The sequence below is a fragment of the Scyliorhinus torazame genome, chromosome 3 (genome assembly GCF_047496885.1).
Source record: "Scyliorhinus torazame isolate Kashiwa2021f chromosome 3, sScyTor2.1, whole genome shotgun sequence".
Classification (NCBI taxonomy): Eukaryota; Metazoa; Chordata; class Chondrichthyes; order Carcharhiniformes; family Scyliorhinidae; genus Scyliorhinus; species Scyliorhinus torazame.
In genome coordinates, this window is record NC_092709.1 from 92,946,527 (window position 1) to 92,966,126 (window position 19,600).

The 19,600-nt window shown below is 44.9% G+C and overlaps 2 protein-coding genes across 11 annotated transcripts in view; one reads left to right on the forward strand and one right to left on the reverse strand.

Moving 5' to 3' along the window:
• The window catches only part of zbtb49 (zinc finger and BTB domain containing 49), a 42,183-nt gene extending 36,352 nt beyond the window's left edge, over positions 1-5,831 (reverse strand). The window contains exons 1-2 of one of the 5 annotated variants that reach the window (XM_072495967.1): positions 5,723-5,831; positions 1,131-1,300 (exon numbers count right to left, since the gene is read on the reverse strand). In XM_072495967.1, the coding sequence (XP_072352068.1) occupies positions 1,131-1,288 (158 nt within the window). In that variant the 5' untranslated portion in view covers positions 1,289-1,300; positions 5,723-5,831. The other 4 variants (XM_072495968.1, XM_072495971.1, XM_072495969.1 and 1 more) reach the window with 4 other exon arrangements.
• A 1-nt stretch (position 5,832) lies between these two features.
• The window catches only part of lyar (Ly1 antibody reactive homolog (mouse)), a 34,049-nt gene continuing 20,281 nt past the window's right edge, over positions 5,833-19,600 (forward strand). Inside the window, exons 1-6 of one of the 6 annotated variants that reach the window (XM_072495976.1) lie at positions 5,862-5,954; positions 8,424-8,610; positions 9,129-9,302; positions 10,467-10,581; positions 17,879-17,986; positions 19,404-19,487. In XM_072495976.1, the coding sequence (XP_072352077.1) occupies positions 9,181-9,302; positions 10,467-10,581; positions 17,879-17,986; positions 19,404-19,487 (429 nt within the window). In that variant the 5' untranslated portion in view covers positions 5,862-5,954; positions 8,424-8,610; positions 9,129-9,180. Of the gene's footprint in view, positions 6,036-8,423; positions 8,611-9,128; positions 9,303-10,466; positions 10,582-17,878; positions 17,987-19,403; positions 19,488-19,600 lie in introns of all 6 variants that reach the window. The other 5 variants (XM_072495974.1, XM_072495975.1, XM_072495973.1 and 2 more) reach the window with 5 other exon arrangements.

Consider the following 19,600-nt stretch of genomic DNA (forward strand, 5'->3'; position numbering starts at 1 on the left):
TCCCCATGTTTGCTTGGGTCTCACCCCCACAACACAAGATGTCCAGGGTAAATGGATTGGCCACGCTAAATTACCCCTTAATTTGAAAAAAAAAAAAGAATCGAGTACTCAAATTTTAACAAAATGTCCCATGCTGGTGAACTTTTGGGGCTCTTTCCTCAGCACCATGTTGATGATTTTAGGCAGGGTGCTGAAGCTGGGTACCCTAGAGGCCATTTTCAGGGTGTCAGACCTGCCGGAGCTGCAGGCAGGAGCGGGGGCAGATGTTTTAGACCTTTGCCTCACTGATTGCTCGTAGGCGAATTCTGCTGGAGTGGAGGTCAGCTTCTCCACCCTGTGTCTCGGTGTAGTTGGGGGACCTCCCCGTGTTTCTCGGCGGCGTGCCGTTCGCTGGTGGCGGAATTTTATCCCCCCCCCGTCAATGGGATTTCTCATTAAAACCACCCCATGCCGCCGCGAAACCCACTGGCAGGGGGTGCGCTGCCAGCAGGAAAAGTGAATCCCGACGACCGGAGAATTGCGGCCATTGCAATGTGAATTATAATGAAAACAAAGAAAGAAAACATTGAAACATGTCGGGCACATTCAAATTAAACAAGACTTTGTCCACAGTCTATTTATATCTCATGGTCAGCTGTTATTGGTCCAAAGCTCTGCGGGTTAGGTTGGGTTATGGGGATAGAGTGGGGGAGTGGGCCTAGGTAGGGTGCTCTTTCAGCAGATCGTTGAGACTTAATAATAATAATCTTTTTATTGTCACAAGTAGGCTTACATTAATACGGCAATGAAGTTACTGTGAAATCCCCTAGTTGCCACACTCTGGCACGTGTTCAGGTACACAGAGGGAGAATTCAGAATGTCCAATTCACCTAACAAAAGCACGTCTTTCGGGCCGAATGGGCCCTGATGGGCCAAATAGGGATTCTATAGGAACTGTACAATAGGGATGTCTTCATAGGATACCAGTGTGACCCTTGGAGAAAGCATTTGCTACATGTAAAACTTTGAATATATAATATGCACATGACCAATGCTATTTGACAATTGAGTGAATGAAGCAAAGGCTGGCAGAAAACAGATGACTTTTAGGGCGCGTTTTAAAATAAGTATTATAAATAGTTCGTACCCACCTAAAATACTGGCTGAATGCAGCCAACACATTCTTATGGGCCTTAAAGCAAACACCTTTCACCACCAGCATGCAGTCGCACAGGAAGCCTTGGATTCGTTGTTCATGAAGCTGCTGTAAAAGATGGCAGCTGTGGTTTGCTAGGGCTTCAGCTGCCATTCTTTAGTTACCCTAGGACAGGAAAAAAAACTTCTACTTAACAAGATATTTATTAAAATGGCACAGGAGGGGGATGTGGTTTTATTCATATAACAGGATGAATCAAACACAGCTCGCGCAGAAAGACACTCACAAATAGCACGAGATTTTGCAACTTTTTGACAAGGTAAAAGCAAAATGACCAGCCAATATTATTTATACAAATTGCATCAGTTAAAATGCAATTCTGCGTGCATGGTTTAAACCTGTCCGTTTGCAGCAGTTGTTTCTGCTATGCTTTCATCCTTGTGGTGGGGACACTTTAATGCATTAAATACACTTTGTAAATGGAAGTTGTTGCAGTAAGTTCAAATACATCATTTCCTCCCCAGTAATTGAACAATTTCATCTTTTAAAAAAACCATTGAGACTGTCATAATGCACTATTACTAAATGGCGCTGAAGACGATGGAAAGACAAACTTGAAGAAAGTATTGTCGCCTCCAATATTTCTTAATCAAAATCTCGTCCAGAATGTGCCGATACAAGTTAGTCTTTTTTTTATAGAAAATATGTCTTACAATAGTTTGAGCTTTAAGTCAATGGTTTTAATTTGGAATAATAAATGCCATCCTACTTCTTAGTCGGCTTGGGTTTAAATGCAACTAACTACAGACCTATTTAAATAGAGAGATAAATCACTTTTGGTCAATGATTTGTTGCCTATTTTTCTAAACGCTTTTGTTCCATGCTTTAACATTATTTCAAACAATTACCTCTTTGACAATCATATGCTATAATCAATATCTCTCCAACTATGTAAAGATTCATCAATGATTAGCATTTTTCTCAAAAGGTGTTGCAGAACTATACAATAAAACTAGCCATTGATTTCATAGAATTTACAGTGCAGGAGGCCATTCAGCCCATCGAGTCTGCACCGGTTCTTGGAAAGAGCACCCCACACTTCCACCCTATCCCCATAACTCAGTAACCCCACCCAACACTAAGGGCAATTTTGGATACTAAGGGCACTTTAGCATGGCCAATCCACCTAACCTGCACATCTTTGGACTGTGGGAGGAAACCGGAGCACCCGGAGGAAACCCACGCATACACGGGGAGAACGTGCCGACTCCGCACAAACAGTGACCCAAGCCGGGAATCGAACCTGGGACCCTGGAGCTGTGAAGCAATTGTGCTAACCACTATGCTACCGTGCTGCCCTGGGCTCCCATGCACAATGGGCGTGGGTAAATATCTTTTCCCTCTATTGCAGGGCACCTTTCACATTCCTGAAAAAGAATAGTTGCATGTGATTTGAGGATTACCAGCTGGAAGATCTTTTTGACCGTCCAAAGTCTATGCAGAGTAATTCGCTGAATTGCATGTGCAATTCGGATGCCAAATATACAAACTGCATAAGTACAAAACCATTGAGCAGCTTCTCATAACCAGGAAAGGAAAATTGAAGACTAAAAGGTAGGACAGTCGATGAGCAGTGGCAGTTGTTTAAGGAGATATTCAATTCTGCCCAAATAAAATATATTCCAGAGAGGAAGATTAAGATTAGATTTAGATTTACAGTGAAAAGTATTATTCTGCATGGGCGGCACGGTGGCACAGTGGTTAGCACTGCTGCCTCGCAGCTCCAGGGACCAGGGTTCAATTTCAGCCTCGGGTGTCGGTCTGTGTGAAGTTTGCACTTTCTCCCCGTGTTTGCGTGGGTTTCCTCCGGGTGCTCCGGTTTCCTCCCACAGTCCAAAGATGTGCAGGTTAGGTGGATTGGCCATGCCAAATTGTCCCTTAGTGTCCAAAAGGTTGGGTGGGGTTACTGGGTTACAAGGACAGAGTGGAAATGTGGACTTAAGTAGTGTGCTCTTTCCAAGAGCCAGTGCAGACTCGATGGGTCGAATGGGCTCCTTCTGCACTGTAAATTCTATGATTCTATACAGTCCAGACACGATTACAAGAGGGGTGGAAAAACATGCATGGATCAGCAAGGAAATTAAAGATAACAAAGACAAGGGCAGCACGTTGGCGCAGTGGTTAGCACTGCTGTTTCATGGCGCCGAGGTCCCAGGTTTGATCCCAGCTCTGGGTCACTGCCCGTGTGGAGTTTGCACATTCTCCCCGTGTTTGCGTGGGTTTCGGCCCCACAACCCAAAGATGTGCAGGGTAGGCGAATTGGCCACGCGAAATTGTCCCTTAATTGGAAAAAATAAATTGGGCACTCTAAATTTAAAAACAAAAATAAAGTAGGAAACTGTAGACCACTTAGTTTAACAGCTATTGTGAGAAAATTGTTAGAATTCATTATTAAGGAAGTAATAACAGGACATTTAGAAAGTCAAAAAGCAATCCAGCAGGTTTAGCATGATTTTATGAAGGGTAAATTGTGTTTGACTAATTTGCTGGATTTCTTCTAAGATGTAACAAGCCAAGTTGATATTGGGGATCCTGTAGATGTAATATATTTGGACTTCAAGAAGGCATTTGATAAGGTGCTGCACAAAAAGTTAATACACAAGGTAAGATCACATGAGTTTAGGGGTAATCTATTAGCTTGGTAAGAAAATTGGCTCACCAACGAAAGGCAGAGAGTCGGAATAAATGGGTATTTTTCTGGTTGGCAAGATGTAACCAGTGGGGTGCCACAAGGTTCGGTCCTTGGGCCCCAACTATTTATAATATATTAGTGATGTGGATGCAGGGATAGAAGGTATTATAGCCAGATTTGCAGATTACACTAAAATAGGTGGATAGTAAGTTGCAATGAGGAAAGCAGAAATTTACAAATGGATATAGATGGGTTAGGTGAGTGGGCCAAAAGTTGACAGATAGAGTTTAATGAGGTAACGCGTGAGGTTATCCATTTTGGTTGGAAAAATGGAAAGGCAACTTATTACCTAAATGGAGAGAAACTGGTACAGAGGGATCTGGGTGTCATGTCCTTACCTCACAGCTTCAACCACACTGTGGCATTGGAGAAGAAGCATGCATGGTCTGTCAATTATTTTGAGGCCTTCCACAACCTGTGGTAGGCCATTCACAACTCCTCTAAACTTTACTTTACATGTCTCACTGTTCAGCTTTTCAGTATCATTCATCTCTTTTGTAATTTAACCCCGCCTAACATCCAGCTCATCACAACCCTTCCTTTCTGTTCTTTCACTAACTCTTTCACTTGCTTAAAACGTTGAACATTTTTAACCAAAGGGCATTGATGTGAAACATTAACTCTATTTCTCTCTCTTTATAGATGCTGCCTGACCTGATGAGTATTTCCAGCACTTTTTGTTTTAGGACACTCCTTACCTTGCTGACTAGCTAAATGGATTAGAATAATCTTTAATCACAGTTATCATTGGTGTTGATAGATTGAATTGATCCAGACTTGTTGGTAAGATATGACATGTAAAGTAATTTGGTAGAAAGAGCTGATGCAGATAGGCAGAGGATGACTGAACCATGTCAGTCACTTGTGTCTGGCCTGGCAGCCTGTTTTGGTATATTGCAATTCTTAACAATCCCTTAAGTCATAAAACTTGTATTTAAATCCAACAGCAAAATCCACAAAGTCTGACACAATGCTCAATAAGGGCAGCGCGGTAGCACAGTGGGTAGCACTGTTGCTTTGCAGCTCCAGGGTCCCAGGTTCGATTTCCGGCTTGGGTCACTTGCTGAGTCTGCACATTCTCCCCGTGTCTGCGTGGGTTTCCTCCGGGTCCTCTGGTTTCCTCCCACAAGTCCAGAAAGACGTGCTGTTAGGCAATTTGGACATTCTGAATTCTCCCTCAGTGTACCCGAACAAGTGCCGGAATGTGGCGACTAGGGGATTTTCACAGTAACTTCATTGCAGTGTTAATGTAAACCTACTTGTGACAATAAAGATTATAAATAAAAAAGAAACACTTCCAAAATTAGGATGAATTCCACAAAATGATTGAAGGTAGCTAAAATTGAACCATTTTGCCATCACTGCACCTTCAATATTAAGTTTTCAATAAAACTGTGCTCAATTTTGCATCCCACTTTCCTTCCGAATTGATTTTCATTCTGCCACAGAAGAGTCTCACCCTCAATCGCACTCCATCCTTTCTTTCTACAATCATTGCCCAGCCCGAGAAGAGGTGTCCCCATTCGGTTTCCAGGACAACAACGGTGACTACCAGGGACTCGGGGCCTACGTGTAGCCGCGGGGGAAGAGCACAAAGCGGCTGAATGAAGGAAGACGCAAACCCGGCGAGTTGGGTGGACGGGCGGGGAGACAACAAATGCAACTCAACCGATGCCTCCGAGCGCTTTCCTCCTGGTCGCTAGGTCACAGCTGCCTCCTCGCCCTTGTTGCAGTTCAGGGCTGGGCGGCAAGAGCCCGCAGCAAACCGCCTGCGAAGAATTGGAATGATGCCCGGACCGGGCCCGCGTTCCATTCCCGGGGCAATGTTCCATTACCTAATTGTTTATCGATCTCTCGCTCTCCGGCATCTCTGCTCCCTTGTGACAGCGAGCTCCACACAAAAAAAAAGGGCCGGGCACCCGGGAACCTGAGCGCCGGGGCAGGAGGAGAAATGGGAAGGAATAGAGCGGTGCACCTTGTTCCGGTACCGCACGTGTGGGTTGCCCGGGTGGACTTTGCGGAAGCGAAACGGCGGCTGGCGCCTGTGAGGAAGTGTCTGTGGATGCTGTAAGTGCGTGTGGATGTCCTTGGAGCTCTGAAGAGCGTTGGACGATAACTCGTAACTCATTGGGTTTGAGAATGTCGCCTGTACTTTGTGCTCTGGATTATCGGAGTTGTCTGCTTTCTGTCGCTTTGGCTTAAACAAAGTTGCCCATATCTGCTCTTTTTTTAGGTCATTTTTTTTATTCTATCGCCCCGCCCCGCAATTCCAGTCCGCGGGCTTTCTTTATATAACACTGAGCCAAAATTGACTTGGGAGTTTCAGTCTCTCTAAATCAATCATTTTATTTTTAGCTGTAATTCCTAATGCAAGATCCCGCAATTGCACAGCTGGAGCACCTTTCGCAACTTTGGGACACCCCCAAAGTGCCTTTTGCAGCCCATGAACTGTTTTTTGAAGCGTCCTCACTGATGTAATGTAACACGCGTGGCAGCTGATAACGTGCAGAACATTATTAAACTTTCCCAGTGACGACCCTCCTCTTCAAAATACTGCTTTGGGGTCCTTGAGACATGACTTGTCGTTTAACATTTCATCTGAAAAATAGCACTTCTGCAAATCTGCAAAAATATTTAGCTGGCGTATCTACTGAACTGGGAGCTCGGGTCTCTGAACAGGGACTTGAACCCACAGCCTCGCCCTGAAGCAGCATCATTTTAAATACCGATTTTAGGCTGTGCGCTCATCTTGTCTCTCAACTCACAACGTTTACTTAAATGCACTTCAAGTTAGTTTCAAACAATTCTACTCTCATCCTCTGTCCCTCAACAAAAACTCCTTAACAATTAAATATTGGGGAGATCAAAGCCATTGGTTCTTGGCACAGACTCCATTCCCCTCTCTGGCTGCTGCCTGAGGCTGAACTTTGGCATGTTTTTTGAACATAAACTGAGTTTTGGGCCTCATTCTCCCTGTTACTGATACCACCTACTTTCACCTTTGTAACTTTGCCCATATCTGCTCTTGCCTTGGCTTACCTGCTGCTGAAACCATCTTCCATGACTTTGTTACCTCTAGATTTGTCTATTCCTGGCTCACCTCCCATCTTCTGCTCTCAGTAAAGTTGAATTCCTCCAAAACTCAGCTATCCAGATCCTAACTTGCACCAAGTCATCTTTACCCATCGCTCCTGTGCTCTCTGATTTATGTTGGCTCCTGGTCCAGCCTTGATGCTCGATATTGAAATCTGTACATAGCTTCACTCTTCCTATTTCTCTCCTGATCCAGCTGTGTAACCATTTGTAATCATAGAATTTACAGTGCAGAAGGAGGCCATTCGGCCCATTGAGTCTGCACCGGCTCTTGGAAAGAGCACCCTACTTAAGCCCACACATCCACCCTATCCCATAACTCCACCTAACCTAAGTGCAATTTAGCACTGCCAATCTACCTAACCAGCACATCTTTGGACTGTGGGAGGAAACCGGAGGAAACCCACGGAGACAAGGGAAGAACGTGCAAACTCCGCACAGACAGCGACCCAAGCCGGGAATCGAACCTGGGGCCCTGGATCTGTGAGGCAACAGTGCTAACCACTGTGCTACCGTGCCGCTCTTTGTGCCCTGCCTGTCACCTCTTTGTATCCCAAATTTACTTAATTCCCCTATTGGCAGTCATACTTTCCGCTCCCTAGGACCTAAGCTCTGGAATCTCCTCTTGAAATGAATGAAAAATGAAATGAAAATCGCTTATTGTCACAAGTAGGCTTCAATGAAGTTACTGTGAAAAGCCCCTAGTCGCCTCATTCCTGCGCCTGTTCGGGGAGGCTGGTACGGGAATTGAACCGTGCTGCTGGCCTGCTTGGTCTGCTTTTTTAAAAAGCCAGCGATTTAGCCCAGTGTGCTAAACCAGCCTCTTTCCTTACCCCTGAAGAACCCGACTGTTCTGCTGAAAATAAGTTTTTATTATTGGGCGTGACATATTTTGCTGCTTTCCCACTTCAGATTTTGGTTCATTCTCCTAAGTGACTCAATCAAGATATTTTTGGTCAAATGTTTATAAGTATCCCGCAATGTATTCTAAAAGACACAAGTTTTGATTACTTGGAATAGCAGAATCTGAAAAAAAAAGCAGAAAGTGCTGGAAATACTCTATAAGCCAGGCACTATCTGTGTGTGGAAAAACAGTGTTAATGTCTCAAATTGATGACTTTTTTTCAGCAGAAATATTAGAGAAGTATTAGATTTTGAGCAAAGAGTGAGTGGAACCAAAACAAAGGAAGATGTGTGACTCGCTGGAATACAGGAGAGTAGACCTGTTAGAGGCGCATCTTTTATTTCTTGTCTTGCACAATCATCGACCTCGAAAGACTCTTTGACTTCTGTCATTCGATCTGTCTCTCCTATCTTCCACCCTATCACAGACCTCCCTTTATCCTTGGCTCACCATCCCTTGCTCAAAGTCTTTTGCATTTTTCATTTTTGCCAGTTCTAATGAAAATTATTCAATCTGAAATGCTGTTTCTCCCTCCACAGATGATGCCTGACCTGCTGAATATTCCAAGATTTTCTGTTTTTATTTTTATTACTTGGCACTGATTGTCTCATACTAACTCGTGCTCAAGTATCAGCCTGGACTTCCATTTTCTCGAATGTAATAGGATATCAAATAAGTTGGGACCAATTTAAAAATCATTTGAATTGCTCCAACCAGGCTTTAAATGTAAGGAATTCTAAACTTGATGATTCTTATAACTGGATAACATTAACTTTCTCCTCCACTAGGCTGTTTTTGTTGAATATGCAAAAAATTAAATTCTAGTGTTTCAGCTCCATTTTCTTTCCACAAGTAAAGCCATATCCATTGGATTTACCAGTCAGATAAATAAGTTTTGATTGACAGCCTGAACTTCAGTTGGCCCTAACATTAATTTCTAGAATGCAGAGTTGTAAAATCACACCCCTTCATTTTTTTTCTGTAATGTAAATTCCTTGTCCTTAGACGCCAGTCATCTCAGTACCGGGACATAGATGCAAGAGTTCCTCAGGTTAGTGTCCTCGGCCCAACCACCCGACAGCTGCTTCATCAATGACCTTCCCTCCATCATTAAAGTCAGAAATGGCAATATTTGCTGATGGCATCATAAAGCCTGCTGCAAAAATAAGAAATATGCACAAGTAAAACCTAAATTTGAACTGATCGTTTATCTGTCGCTCAGAAGCATATATATTTTTTTCTAGGCATAGGCATCTTTTTATGGTGTGTGAGAGACGGTGCCCGGAATAAAACAAAATGGTGGTCTTCGTCTGTAATGGATGTGGAGCGTCTGTCAAAAAAGCTCAAGTGGAAAAACATTTTAGCATCTGTCGGAACTCCCCGTGTTTGTCATGTATTGACTGTGGCAAGGACTTTGGGTAAGCATTTGGCAGATCGGTGTTACAAAGTTTTTTTTTGGCCTGTACGTGAATTTTGCTTTTTGTTGTATTTCTTTCATTCTTGGAGTTCCCTGTCCCATTATGAAACATCCAGTACAGAGATTGAAAAATCTGCTTCCAGGTTTCTGCCCAAGTTGTTGATCACTAAGGAATACATGAGGTGCTGTAGTAAACAAGCTCTCTGTTTATTCCCCCCTTCTCTGAGGAAACACCTGGCCTCTCTTTAATTGCAATCCATTACAGCACACCTGACATTATGAACTCTCGTCGGTGCAGTAGTTCAGTGGGTTCTCATGAAGCTTTCCACCACCTGGTATGCTAAAATAGCTTTTTTGCCTGACGTTTCTGGGTTGCTAATAGCTTTGAAAATTCAATTAAAATGACTTTTTGAAACAATACATTGGCCTCAAGCATTTAAATGTGCAATTAAAAGGCTAATGTGGGAAATTTTGCTTAACGCTTACATTTTGTATGTGGTTTATTTTACTTTGATCTTCATCAAAAGAGAGAGTCGACTGTAGTCCCATTACGTTTTTGACTCAACATTAATTGATTGTCTACAGCGGTAGTCTTGATATCTCATGAAATTTGTGGCATGATTCAATCATATAGTTCAATATTCTATCACAACATGTAGAGATGAAGTGTTAAACCTTTTCAGCTACAGTTTTGAAGAATGCTTTATACGGTTTTGCTGTGGGCTATTTGCTTCTCGTAATGAAATGCCCAACAGAAACTCATTCCTGCTTCATAGATCATAGAATTTACAGTGCAGAACGAGGCCATTTGGCCCATTGAGTCTGCACCGGCCCTTTGAAAGAGCACCCTACTTAAGCCACACCTCCACCCTATCCCCGTAACTCCGCCTAACCTTTTTGGACACTCGGGGCAATTTAGCATGGCCAATCCACCTAACCTGCACATCTTTGGACTGTGGGAATAAACCGGAGCACCCGGAGGAAGCCCACGCACACACGAAGAACGTGGAGACTTTGCACAGACAGTGACCTAAGCCAAGGATCGAACCTGGGACCTGGAGTTGTGAAGCAACTGTACTAACCACTGTGTTGCTGTGCCACCCTATCTAGGTTCTTTGCTAAATGAAGTACTAGAATTTATATAGAGGTTTGTTATTGTTTATAGGAGAGCGGATTACAAGACGCACATTAAATGTATTACTGAAGATGAAAAGTATGGTGGCAAAGGATTTGAAGCCAAGGTCAAAAAGGGAGATGTGAAACAACAACAATGGATGCAGGTAAATACATTTTAGTTTGTATGTTACTCTTAAGAGTGCTTCTTGGAACTTGATGCGACAGAAGTTCATTTCTGGATGCGTGGGGCTTGGGCTGGAGACTGGCCCAAGAAAGGGGATGGCTGATCAACGGGGGGGGGGGGGGGGCAATTGATTGAATGTAAGAGGGCTAAATTGGCCGGTTAAGAGGGCACGCGTGTTCATGCATTTGAGGGGACTGAAGGCTAACGTGGCAATGTTGCAGGAGACGCACCTTAGAGTGACTGACCAGGTCAGACTAAGGAAGGGATGGGTCGGACAGGTTTTCCACTCGGGACTGGACTCTTAAGACTAGAGGGCTCGCGATCCTGATTAATAATCGAGTGTCATTCGAAGTGGGAAGAATACTTGCGGACGTGGGGGGTTGGTACATAATGGTCAGTGGAAAGCTGGAGGGGCTGCAGGTGGTACTTGTGAATGTGTACGCGCTGATTGGGATGATGTGGAGTTTATAAGAAGGATGTTGGAGAAGTTCCCGGACCTGGATTTGCATAAGCTGGTTATGGGGGGGAACGTCAACCCAGTCATTAACCCAGGGCTAGACCAATCTAGCTCAAGGACAGGCAGGGTGCCCGCAATGGCAGAGGAGCTAAAGGGGTTTATGGAGCAGAAGGGGGGGGGTTGACCCCATGGAGATTTGGGCGGCCGAGAGTGAAGGAGTTTTCCTTCTACTCGCACGTGCATAAAGTGTACTCCTGGTTTGACTTTTTTATCCTGAACAGGGCTTTACTGACTGGGGTAGTGGACACTGAGTACTCAGCGATCACGATCTCGGATCATGCCCCGCACTGGGTTGACCTACAGGTGAGCAAGGAGAGTAGCCAGCGCCCGCAATGGAAGCTGGACGTGGGACTTTTAGCGGATGAGGAGGTGTGTGGGCGGCTGACAAAATGTGTCCAGAACTATCTGGAAGTCAACGACACGGGGGAAGGTTCGGCTGCGGTGGTCTGGGAGGAGCTGAAGACGGTGGTTAGAGGGGAGCTGATAGCGATACGGGCCCACAGGGAGAAGGCAGACCGAGACGGACCGACTGATAAACGAAATACTACAGGTCGATGCGGAGACCCTAAAGACGGCTTCTAAGGGAACGATGAAGGCTACAGGTGGAGTTTGGCTTGTTAACTACAGGGAAGGCGGTAGAGCAGGTGAGGGGGGTGGTCTATGAAGATGGGGAGAAGGCCAGCAGAATGCTTGCGCAGTAGCTTAGAAAGCGGGAGGCGGCCAGGGAGATTGGGAAAGTAAGGGACAGAGATGGGAACCTGGTTGGAGATTCAGCTGGGGTCAATAAGGCATTCGAGGAATTCTACAGCAGGTTGTATGAGTCAGAACCTCCAGCTGGGCCGGAGGGGATGAGGCAATTCTTAGGGGGACTGAAGTTCCCGAAGGTGGAGGAAGATTTGGTAGAAGGGCTGGGGGCCCCGATCATGGTGGAAGAGATAGCAGATGGGCTGAAGGCCATGCAGTCGGGTAAAGCCCCAGGACCGGATGGGTACCCCGTGGAGTGCTGGGGCCACTGCTGATGAGGACATTCAATGAGGCAAGGGAGAAAGGGGGGCTACCCCCAACTATATCACAGGCCACTATCTCTTGATTCTGAAGCGTGATAAGGACCCGGAGTTATGCGAGTCCCACAGACCGATATCCCTGCTAAATGTAGACGCCAAATTGTTGACTAAGATCTTGTCCTCCAAGGACGTGATTGGGGAGGACCAGACGGGATTTGTTAAGGGGAGGCAGTTGGCGGCCAACGTAAGAAGGCTGTTGAATGTTCTCATGATGCACCCAGATGGTAGGGACGTGGAGGTAGTGGTCTCAATGGACTCAGAGAAGGCATTTGACCGGGAAGAATGGGATTACCTGTGGAAGGTATTGGGGCGGGTTGGATTTGGGCGGGTCTTCATTAACTAGGTCAGGCTGCTGTATCAGGTGCCCGTGGCAATTGTTCGGACAAACAGGCTGACATTGCGCTATTTTAGGCTGCACCAGCGAACAAGGCAGGGATGCCCCCTCTCCCTGCTGTTGTTCGCACTTACCGTAGAACCGCTGGCAATTGTATTGAGGGCTGGAAGGGCCTGGTCTGGGGGGGGTGAAACACAGAGTCTCGCTATACGCGGGCGATCTGCTCTTATATGTGTCGGACCCATTGGAAGGGATGGAAGAAATTATGGGGATTCTGGGGGATTTTGGCCGGTTGGGTTATAAATTGAACATGGGGAAAAGCAAGATGTTCACGATCCAGGCAAGGGGGCAGGAGAGGCGATTGCGAGAGCTGCCATTTAGAGTGGGAGGGGGAAGCTTTCGGTACCTAGGCATCCAGGTGGCGCGGGAATGGGAACAGCTGCACAAGCTTAATCTGGCCCGACTAGTAGACCAAATGAAGGAAGAGTTTCGGAGGTGGGACGTGCTCCCGTTGTCACTGGCTGGGAGCGTACAGACAGTAAAAATGACGGTTCTCCCGAGATTCCTGTTTGTGTTTCAGTGTCTCCCCATCTTTATTCCTCGGCTCTTTTTTAAACAGGTCAACAAGGTGATCTCAGGCTTTGGCTGGCCGGGTAAGACCCCGCGAGTTAAAAAGGGGATGTTGGAGTGCAGCCAAGGGGAGGGCAGGCTGGGAGTCCCGAACTTTAGTAATTACTGGGCGGCGAATATAACCATGATTAGGAGGTGGGGGGGGTTCCGGTGTGGGGGCGAGTAGGCGGCATCTTGTAAGGGCACTAGTTTGGGGGCATTGGTAACGGCGCCTCTGCCGGTCCCGCCGGCACGCTACTCCACCAGCCACGTGGTGGTCGCGGCCCTGAGAGTCTGGGGGCAATATGGGAGCAGAGGGAGCATGGGTCCGGTCCCCAATTTGCGATAATCACCGGTTTGCGCCAGGGAGGTTAGATGGAGGGTTCCGGAGATGGCAGACAGCAAGGATCGAGAGGATGGGCGATATGTTTATAAAGGGGAGCTTTCCCAGCTTGAGGGAACTGGAGGTGAAATTTGAACTGATGGGAGGGAATGAATTTAGGTACCTGCAGGCACGGCACTTCCTACGCAGACAGGTCTCAACCTTCCCGCTCCTACCACCAAGGGGGATACAGGACAGGGTAGTTCCCAGAGTGTGGGTGGGAGAAGGGAGGGTTTTGGACATTTTTAAGGAGCTTATGGGGTCAGAGGAAACACAGACCGAGGAGCTGAAACACAAATGGGAAGAGGAGTTAGATGGAGAGTTAGAGGATGGTCTCTGGGCGGATGCGTTGAGCAGAGTCAACGCGTCCACAATATGTGCCAGGCTCTGCCTGATACAGTTTAAGGTCGTTCACCGGGCTCACATGACAATGGCCCGGATGAGCAGGTTCTTTGGGCTGGAAGACAGGTGCCACAAGGTGTGTGGGAGACCAGTGAACCATGTCCATATGTTCTGGACATGTCCGAAGCTTGGGGGATTCTGGCAGGGGTTTCCAGATGTCATGTCCAAAGTGTTGAAAACAAGGGTGGCACCGAGTCCAGAGGTGGCGATTTTCGGGGTGTCGGAAGATCCGGGAATCCAGGAGGAGAAAGAGGCAGACGTTCTGGTCCTTGCTTCCCTGGTAGCCCTCCGGACGGATATTATTAGCTTGGAGGGACTCAAAGCCCCCGAAGTCGGAGACCTGGCTAACTGACATGGCCAGCTTTCTCTGTTTGGAGAAAATCAAGTTCGCCCTGAGACGGTCAATGTTAGGGTTCGCCCGTTCGGTGGCAGCCGTTCGTCGACTTCTTTAGGGAGAATTAACCATCAGCAGAAGGTGGGGTCTGTGAGAGAGGAAGACGGCTTTTGCACTATGTTTATAATTGTATGTACACTGTTTCTTCTGTCACTGTTATAAAACCATAAATACCTCAACAAAATGTTTATAAAAATAAAAAATAAAGTTCATTTCTGTTTTAAAAGCTTTTCAGCTGTGGTTCACTGTTCAACTTTTTAATCAAATTTTGTCCATCAAAACCACATGACCAAACAAGTCCGAATGAGTGGGATTTTGTGAAAGGAATGAGCACTTATTTAAGAACTTGGTGTGTTGCATTCTGATCAAATGTACAAGTACGACTTCAGAGGTAAAAACAGAAAATGTTGGGAAAGAGCAGATTAGTGGCTCAATATCGAGAAACAACCAGTTATTATATTTTGAGTTTATACAATTTATGTAGTTTTTGTTTAAGGTGGACTTAAATTTTATAAAAGATGGACTCTGATATATTACGGTTTAAACCGTCTAGTTCCGGGTGCTTATAAAATGCCCCATGAAATTATTCGAAGTCGAGCAGTGCAGTTCTCCTTACTAACATTTACCCCTCAATCAACATCACTTTTTAAAAATAAATTTAAAGTACCAATTTTTTTTCCCAATTTAGCATGGACAATCTACCCACCCTGCACATCTTTGGGTTGTGGGGGTGAGACCCACACAGACAGAAATGTGCAAACTCCTCACGCACAGTGACTTGGGGCTGGGATCAAACCTGGGTCCTCAGCGCCGTGAGGCAGCAGTGCTAACCACTGTGCCGCCCCATCACTCTTAACAGGTTATTTAGTAATTTATTTCTCTGCTGACATTGTGTGCAAATTGACTGCTATGTTCCCTTGTTAGTAACTGCATTTGAAAAGTACTTCATTGACTATGAATTGTGACATTATGAGATTGGGAAAGGAGATATACAAACAGAAGTTCCATCTTAATTGCTATATTGTCTCCTGGTTAAATTTTATTAGTTGTATCTTTTTCACTGCATGGTTGTTAGACCTTGGTTTAACTTCTGTGATGCTTGGGAAGTATGTCCATTTGGATTTTCTTGTGTGAAATAAATTCCCTATTCAAGATTTCTGAAATAACAGAAACATGCAGAAGAATATGTACATTTTGTGAGCCAGGCGGAGTGGGGTGGAAAGGCACAAGGGGCGCGATTCTCCGCTCCCGCGCCGGTTTGGAGAATCGCCTGGCGCCCCATTTTTCCCCGCGACACCGGTCCGACGCCCTCCCGCGATGCACCCAAGCGGCGAGAACGGACCAGTCGAGTTCTGCGCGGCGCAGGCCAGAGAATCGCCAGGGACACACAAAATTGCGATCCTCCACTACACCCGCTATTCTCCGGCCCAGACGGGCCAAGCGGCCTGCCCAAAACGACGGCTTCCTGCAGGCGCCATCCACACCTGGTCGCTGCCGGCGGGAATAGCGCGGGAACGCTGGGGGGAGCGGCCTGTGGGGTGGGGGGCGAAGGGGGTTCTTTCACCGGGGTTGCACTCAAAAGGGATCTGGCCCGCGATCGGTGCCCGCCGCCTCTCTGAAGGAGGACCTCCTTTCCTCCACACCCCGCAAGATCCATCCGACATCTTCTTGCGGGGCGGCCTCGGGGAGGTTGGCAACCACGCGTGCGCGGGTGACGCCAGTTAGGCGGCGGATGACGCGGCGCCTTTTATGCGACGCCAATGCTTTTATGCGGCGCACTGGCGACACTGCTTTAGTGACACGCCCCCCTCGAGTTTCTCACGGCCCCGATCCTCGTCCATTTTTGGGCCCTGAATCAGTCGAGATCGGGGCCGTTTCGTGCCGTCATGAGCCTCGACGGCGTTCATGCCGACGTGGGCACTTAGTCGCAGGAGCGGAGAATCGCGCCCAAAGATGTCTTGTGTACAACAACAAGAAAGGAAGGAACATAAATATATTTGATGGGGCTGGAGCAAAATTGAAACAGAAAATACAAAACCTGATGGATCCGCAAATCTCACACGGGGGAAAAAACAAGTGCAGGCATTGTGATTCGAAGTCTCTGTCTCTGTTTTTGTCTGTATCTCTTCCTGTCTATCTCTGGTCTTCATATCTGTTGTTTTCAATTGATTGATTTGTAGGCCATTTAACACATTAATGCCCACTCTGGTGAAGAGCTGTGCCTGAAACACTGGCATTCTTCCTCTCTTTACAAGTGCTTGCTCAGTGTGACCAGCAATTTTGTCTTTTTTGTTGCACTCGTGATCTGTGGCAGGAATATCACTTGGTTCCCTTTCTGAGTTTTTCCAACTGTAGTTCTCTACCTCAGCTTTCTGCCTGATGAAGGCGATGTGCTCAAATCTCGTAGTCCGTCTTCTTACAGATTCCAACTGACATGCTGTGTGTTTCTAGCTTTTTCCAGATGTGTTTGATTTGTAGTTTTTCCTTTATTTTACTGCTACACTTTTGATAGTTGCAACTGATCATAGTTGTGGTCAAAATGTTTTCTTGTAAGTAATCATTTCACACTGACTATAGTCAATGCACCACAAAGAACAATTGTTCTGCCTGTTGCATTGTGTGTTACTCTGACTGATCTGAAAATAGTTGTACTTAACTGTTAGTCCTCTAAAGCTGCAGATTAATATGCCAGCGTGAGTGATGTTTTTCTGATGTGGTGTCATTGAAATTGGGGTCTGTAACATTTTTTGAATCATTTCTTTTTTCTAAATTTAGAGTACCCAATTCATTTTTTCCAATTAAGGGGCAATTTAACATGGCTAATCCACCTACACTGCCCATCTTTGGGTTGTGGGGGCGAAACCCATGCAAACATGGGAAGAATGTGCAAACTCCACACGGACAGTGACCCAGAGCCGGAATCGAACCTGGGACCTCGCCGCCGTGAGGCAGCAGCACTAACTACTGCGCCACCGTGCTGCCCTAAAACTTTTTGAATAATGATCCAGAAAAGGCAACACGACATGCGGTATGAAGCACATAATCAGTATCCCAGATTGCTGCCTACCCTCATTATGGCACACAATCTGCATGAGGCTTTTGTTATTGAAGGAGCTAAAAATACAGTTTCCACTGTATTTTAAATGTTTTCAATTTTCCCAAGTCCTGTGAGAATACTTTTCCAGGGGACAATCCGCAACCAGGGGCTTTGAGCTCATCCGCCGCCAGCTTCAATAATGTTGCAAACTTTTACATTTTAAGTGAACTTGTGGACCTCCACAGTGGAGTCACATATGTTATGTGTGTATAAGTGGAGCTCTGCCTTGTCTGAGTACTAAGTGGCACAAACTTCTGGCTGTTCACATGATTTTAGATGTAGGAATCAAGATTTACATAGTATAAAGAAAACAGAGGGTTACATTTTATTACCATGGATTATTTTCTGCCGTTTGTATTTGTAATATTTGTTACATAATCTACCATTGCAATCAACTGTATGTAAAAGTTAATAAAGGTTGTATGTGTTATTAGGGTACAGCTCCAGATGTTAAATTGAGTCTTTTTCTTGTATATAGAAAGTTCACAAAGCTGTGAATGAATCAAATGTTAGTCCCAAAGTGCAAGAAATTCTGAAGCAAATGGAGTTTTGTGACAACGTACCACGAAAAAAAGCCAAATTTCAGGTTTGTGTTTTTAATGGTGTTTCTTTTCTGTTTAATGGCAACCTGATTTTAATATTGCTACAAATTGGCCAAGTTGCATTATTTTTATCAGACTGCAATTGTATAGTTCTTGGATTGTGTCGATGTTTATAGTTTATAAGACAGAAAAAGCCTTCTATGGAATATTGAAATGAAATGAAAATCACTTATCATCACAAGTAGGCTTCAAATGAAGTTACTGTGAAAAGCCCCCAATCGCCACATTCCGGCGCCTGTTTGGGGAGGCTGGTACGGGAATTGAACCGTGCTGCTGGCCTGCCTGGGTCTGCTTTAAAAGCCAGCTATTTAGCCCCTGTGCTAAACCAGAATATTTCATTGTTTAGTGAGGCACCAATTCCATAAAGCGTATAATTTAGACCGGAACTGTTAAAAATGAGCTCGGTCATTTACCATGCATATTGACTGGATATCGAATAATAGTTACTCGCTGAACAACACATGAATTCTGATTGCTTAGATGACTCCTACTTTGTGATAAGTGACTTGAAATAAGGTTAAATTGGAAGTTGTGAATACAAATGTATGTAAGGAATGAAAGTCACTTTCTTAATGTGTAAAATTGTAACTAATTGCTGAGAGATATCCCGTAGTATTCTCTATGTCAATACTATCGTTTTTTAAAATAAGAGTACTTGCATTATTACATAACATTTGGTCGTGGAGTTTTACAGATTGAATTGGGCTGGTTAGTTTCAGACTACCTCTCCACTACCCAGCATTTCTTCTGCATCTGTAACAAAATGACTTCCAGGTGGAGCAGATGTCCTGGTTTTTAAAAAAAAATCTTTTTATTGGCATTTTCATGATGTCCTAGGTTTAATACATAAACCGGCGTGCGTGTTTTTTCAAATACAATCTACAAATGTTTATGTAGTTGCCAAATTCTGACGTGTACATTTAAAAAATCTTTGCCTTATTACACAAAAGACAGATGTGCAAACATCTTATCAATAGCATGAAAAGGAAAACTTCAAATGCTGAAACTGAATTAAAAGAAGAAATGCTAAATATATCCACCAAGTCAGTCAGCATCTGTAAAGGGTTGAGATAGATTTTAACGTTCTAAGTCCGAAGTTCTGATAAAAGATATATATCAGAAACATGATTAGTTTTCTCTTTACAGATGTTAACTCTTGTGTATGTTGGCAGCATATTTTGCTTTTATTTTGAACAGTTTAGCAACTTTAAAGATCCAAAGTAGAATTCATCAAATCATTGATTTTCAAGTTGTCCTTTGGACGTTTATTGCTCGTAGTCTTAAAAATAAAAGCCTTTCGAGTTTTGATTTGATAGGAACGAAGGATTTCATAAATAGCATCTATTTTCATCTGTATGAAATTTATTGCCAGATACATAGATCTTTTTCATTGTATTGCAGAACTGGATGAAAAACAGTTTGAACATCCATAATGAGGCTCTGCAGGGGCAAGTGTGGGAGATCTTTGCTGCTGCTATCAGAAATGTAAGTCACAGCACATGCAAAACTGATTCATACTAAAACAGACCACCTGTAATTGAAATTAGATAGAAATAGAATGTGCCGCGTCATTTGATTTTCCCATCTATTGGCAAATT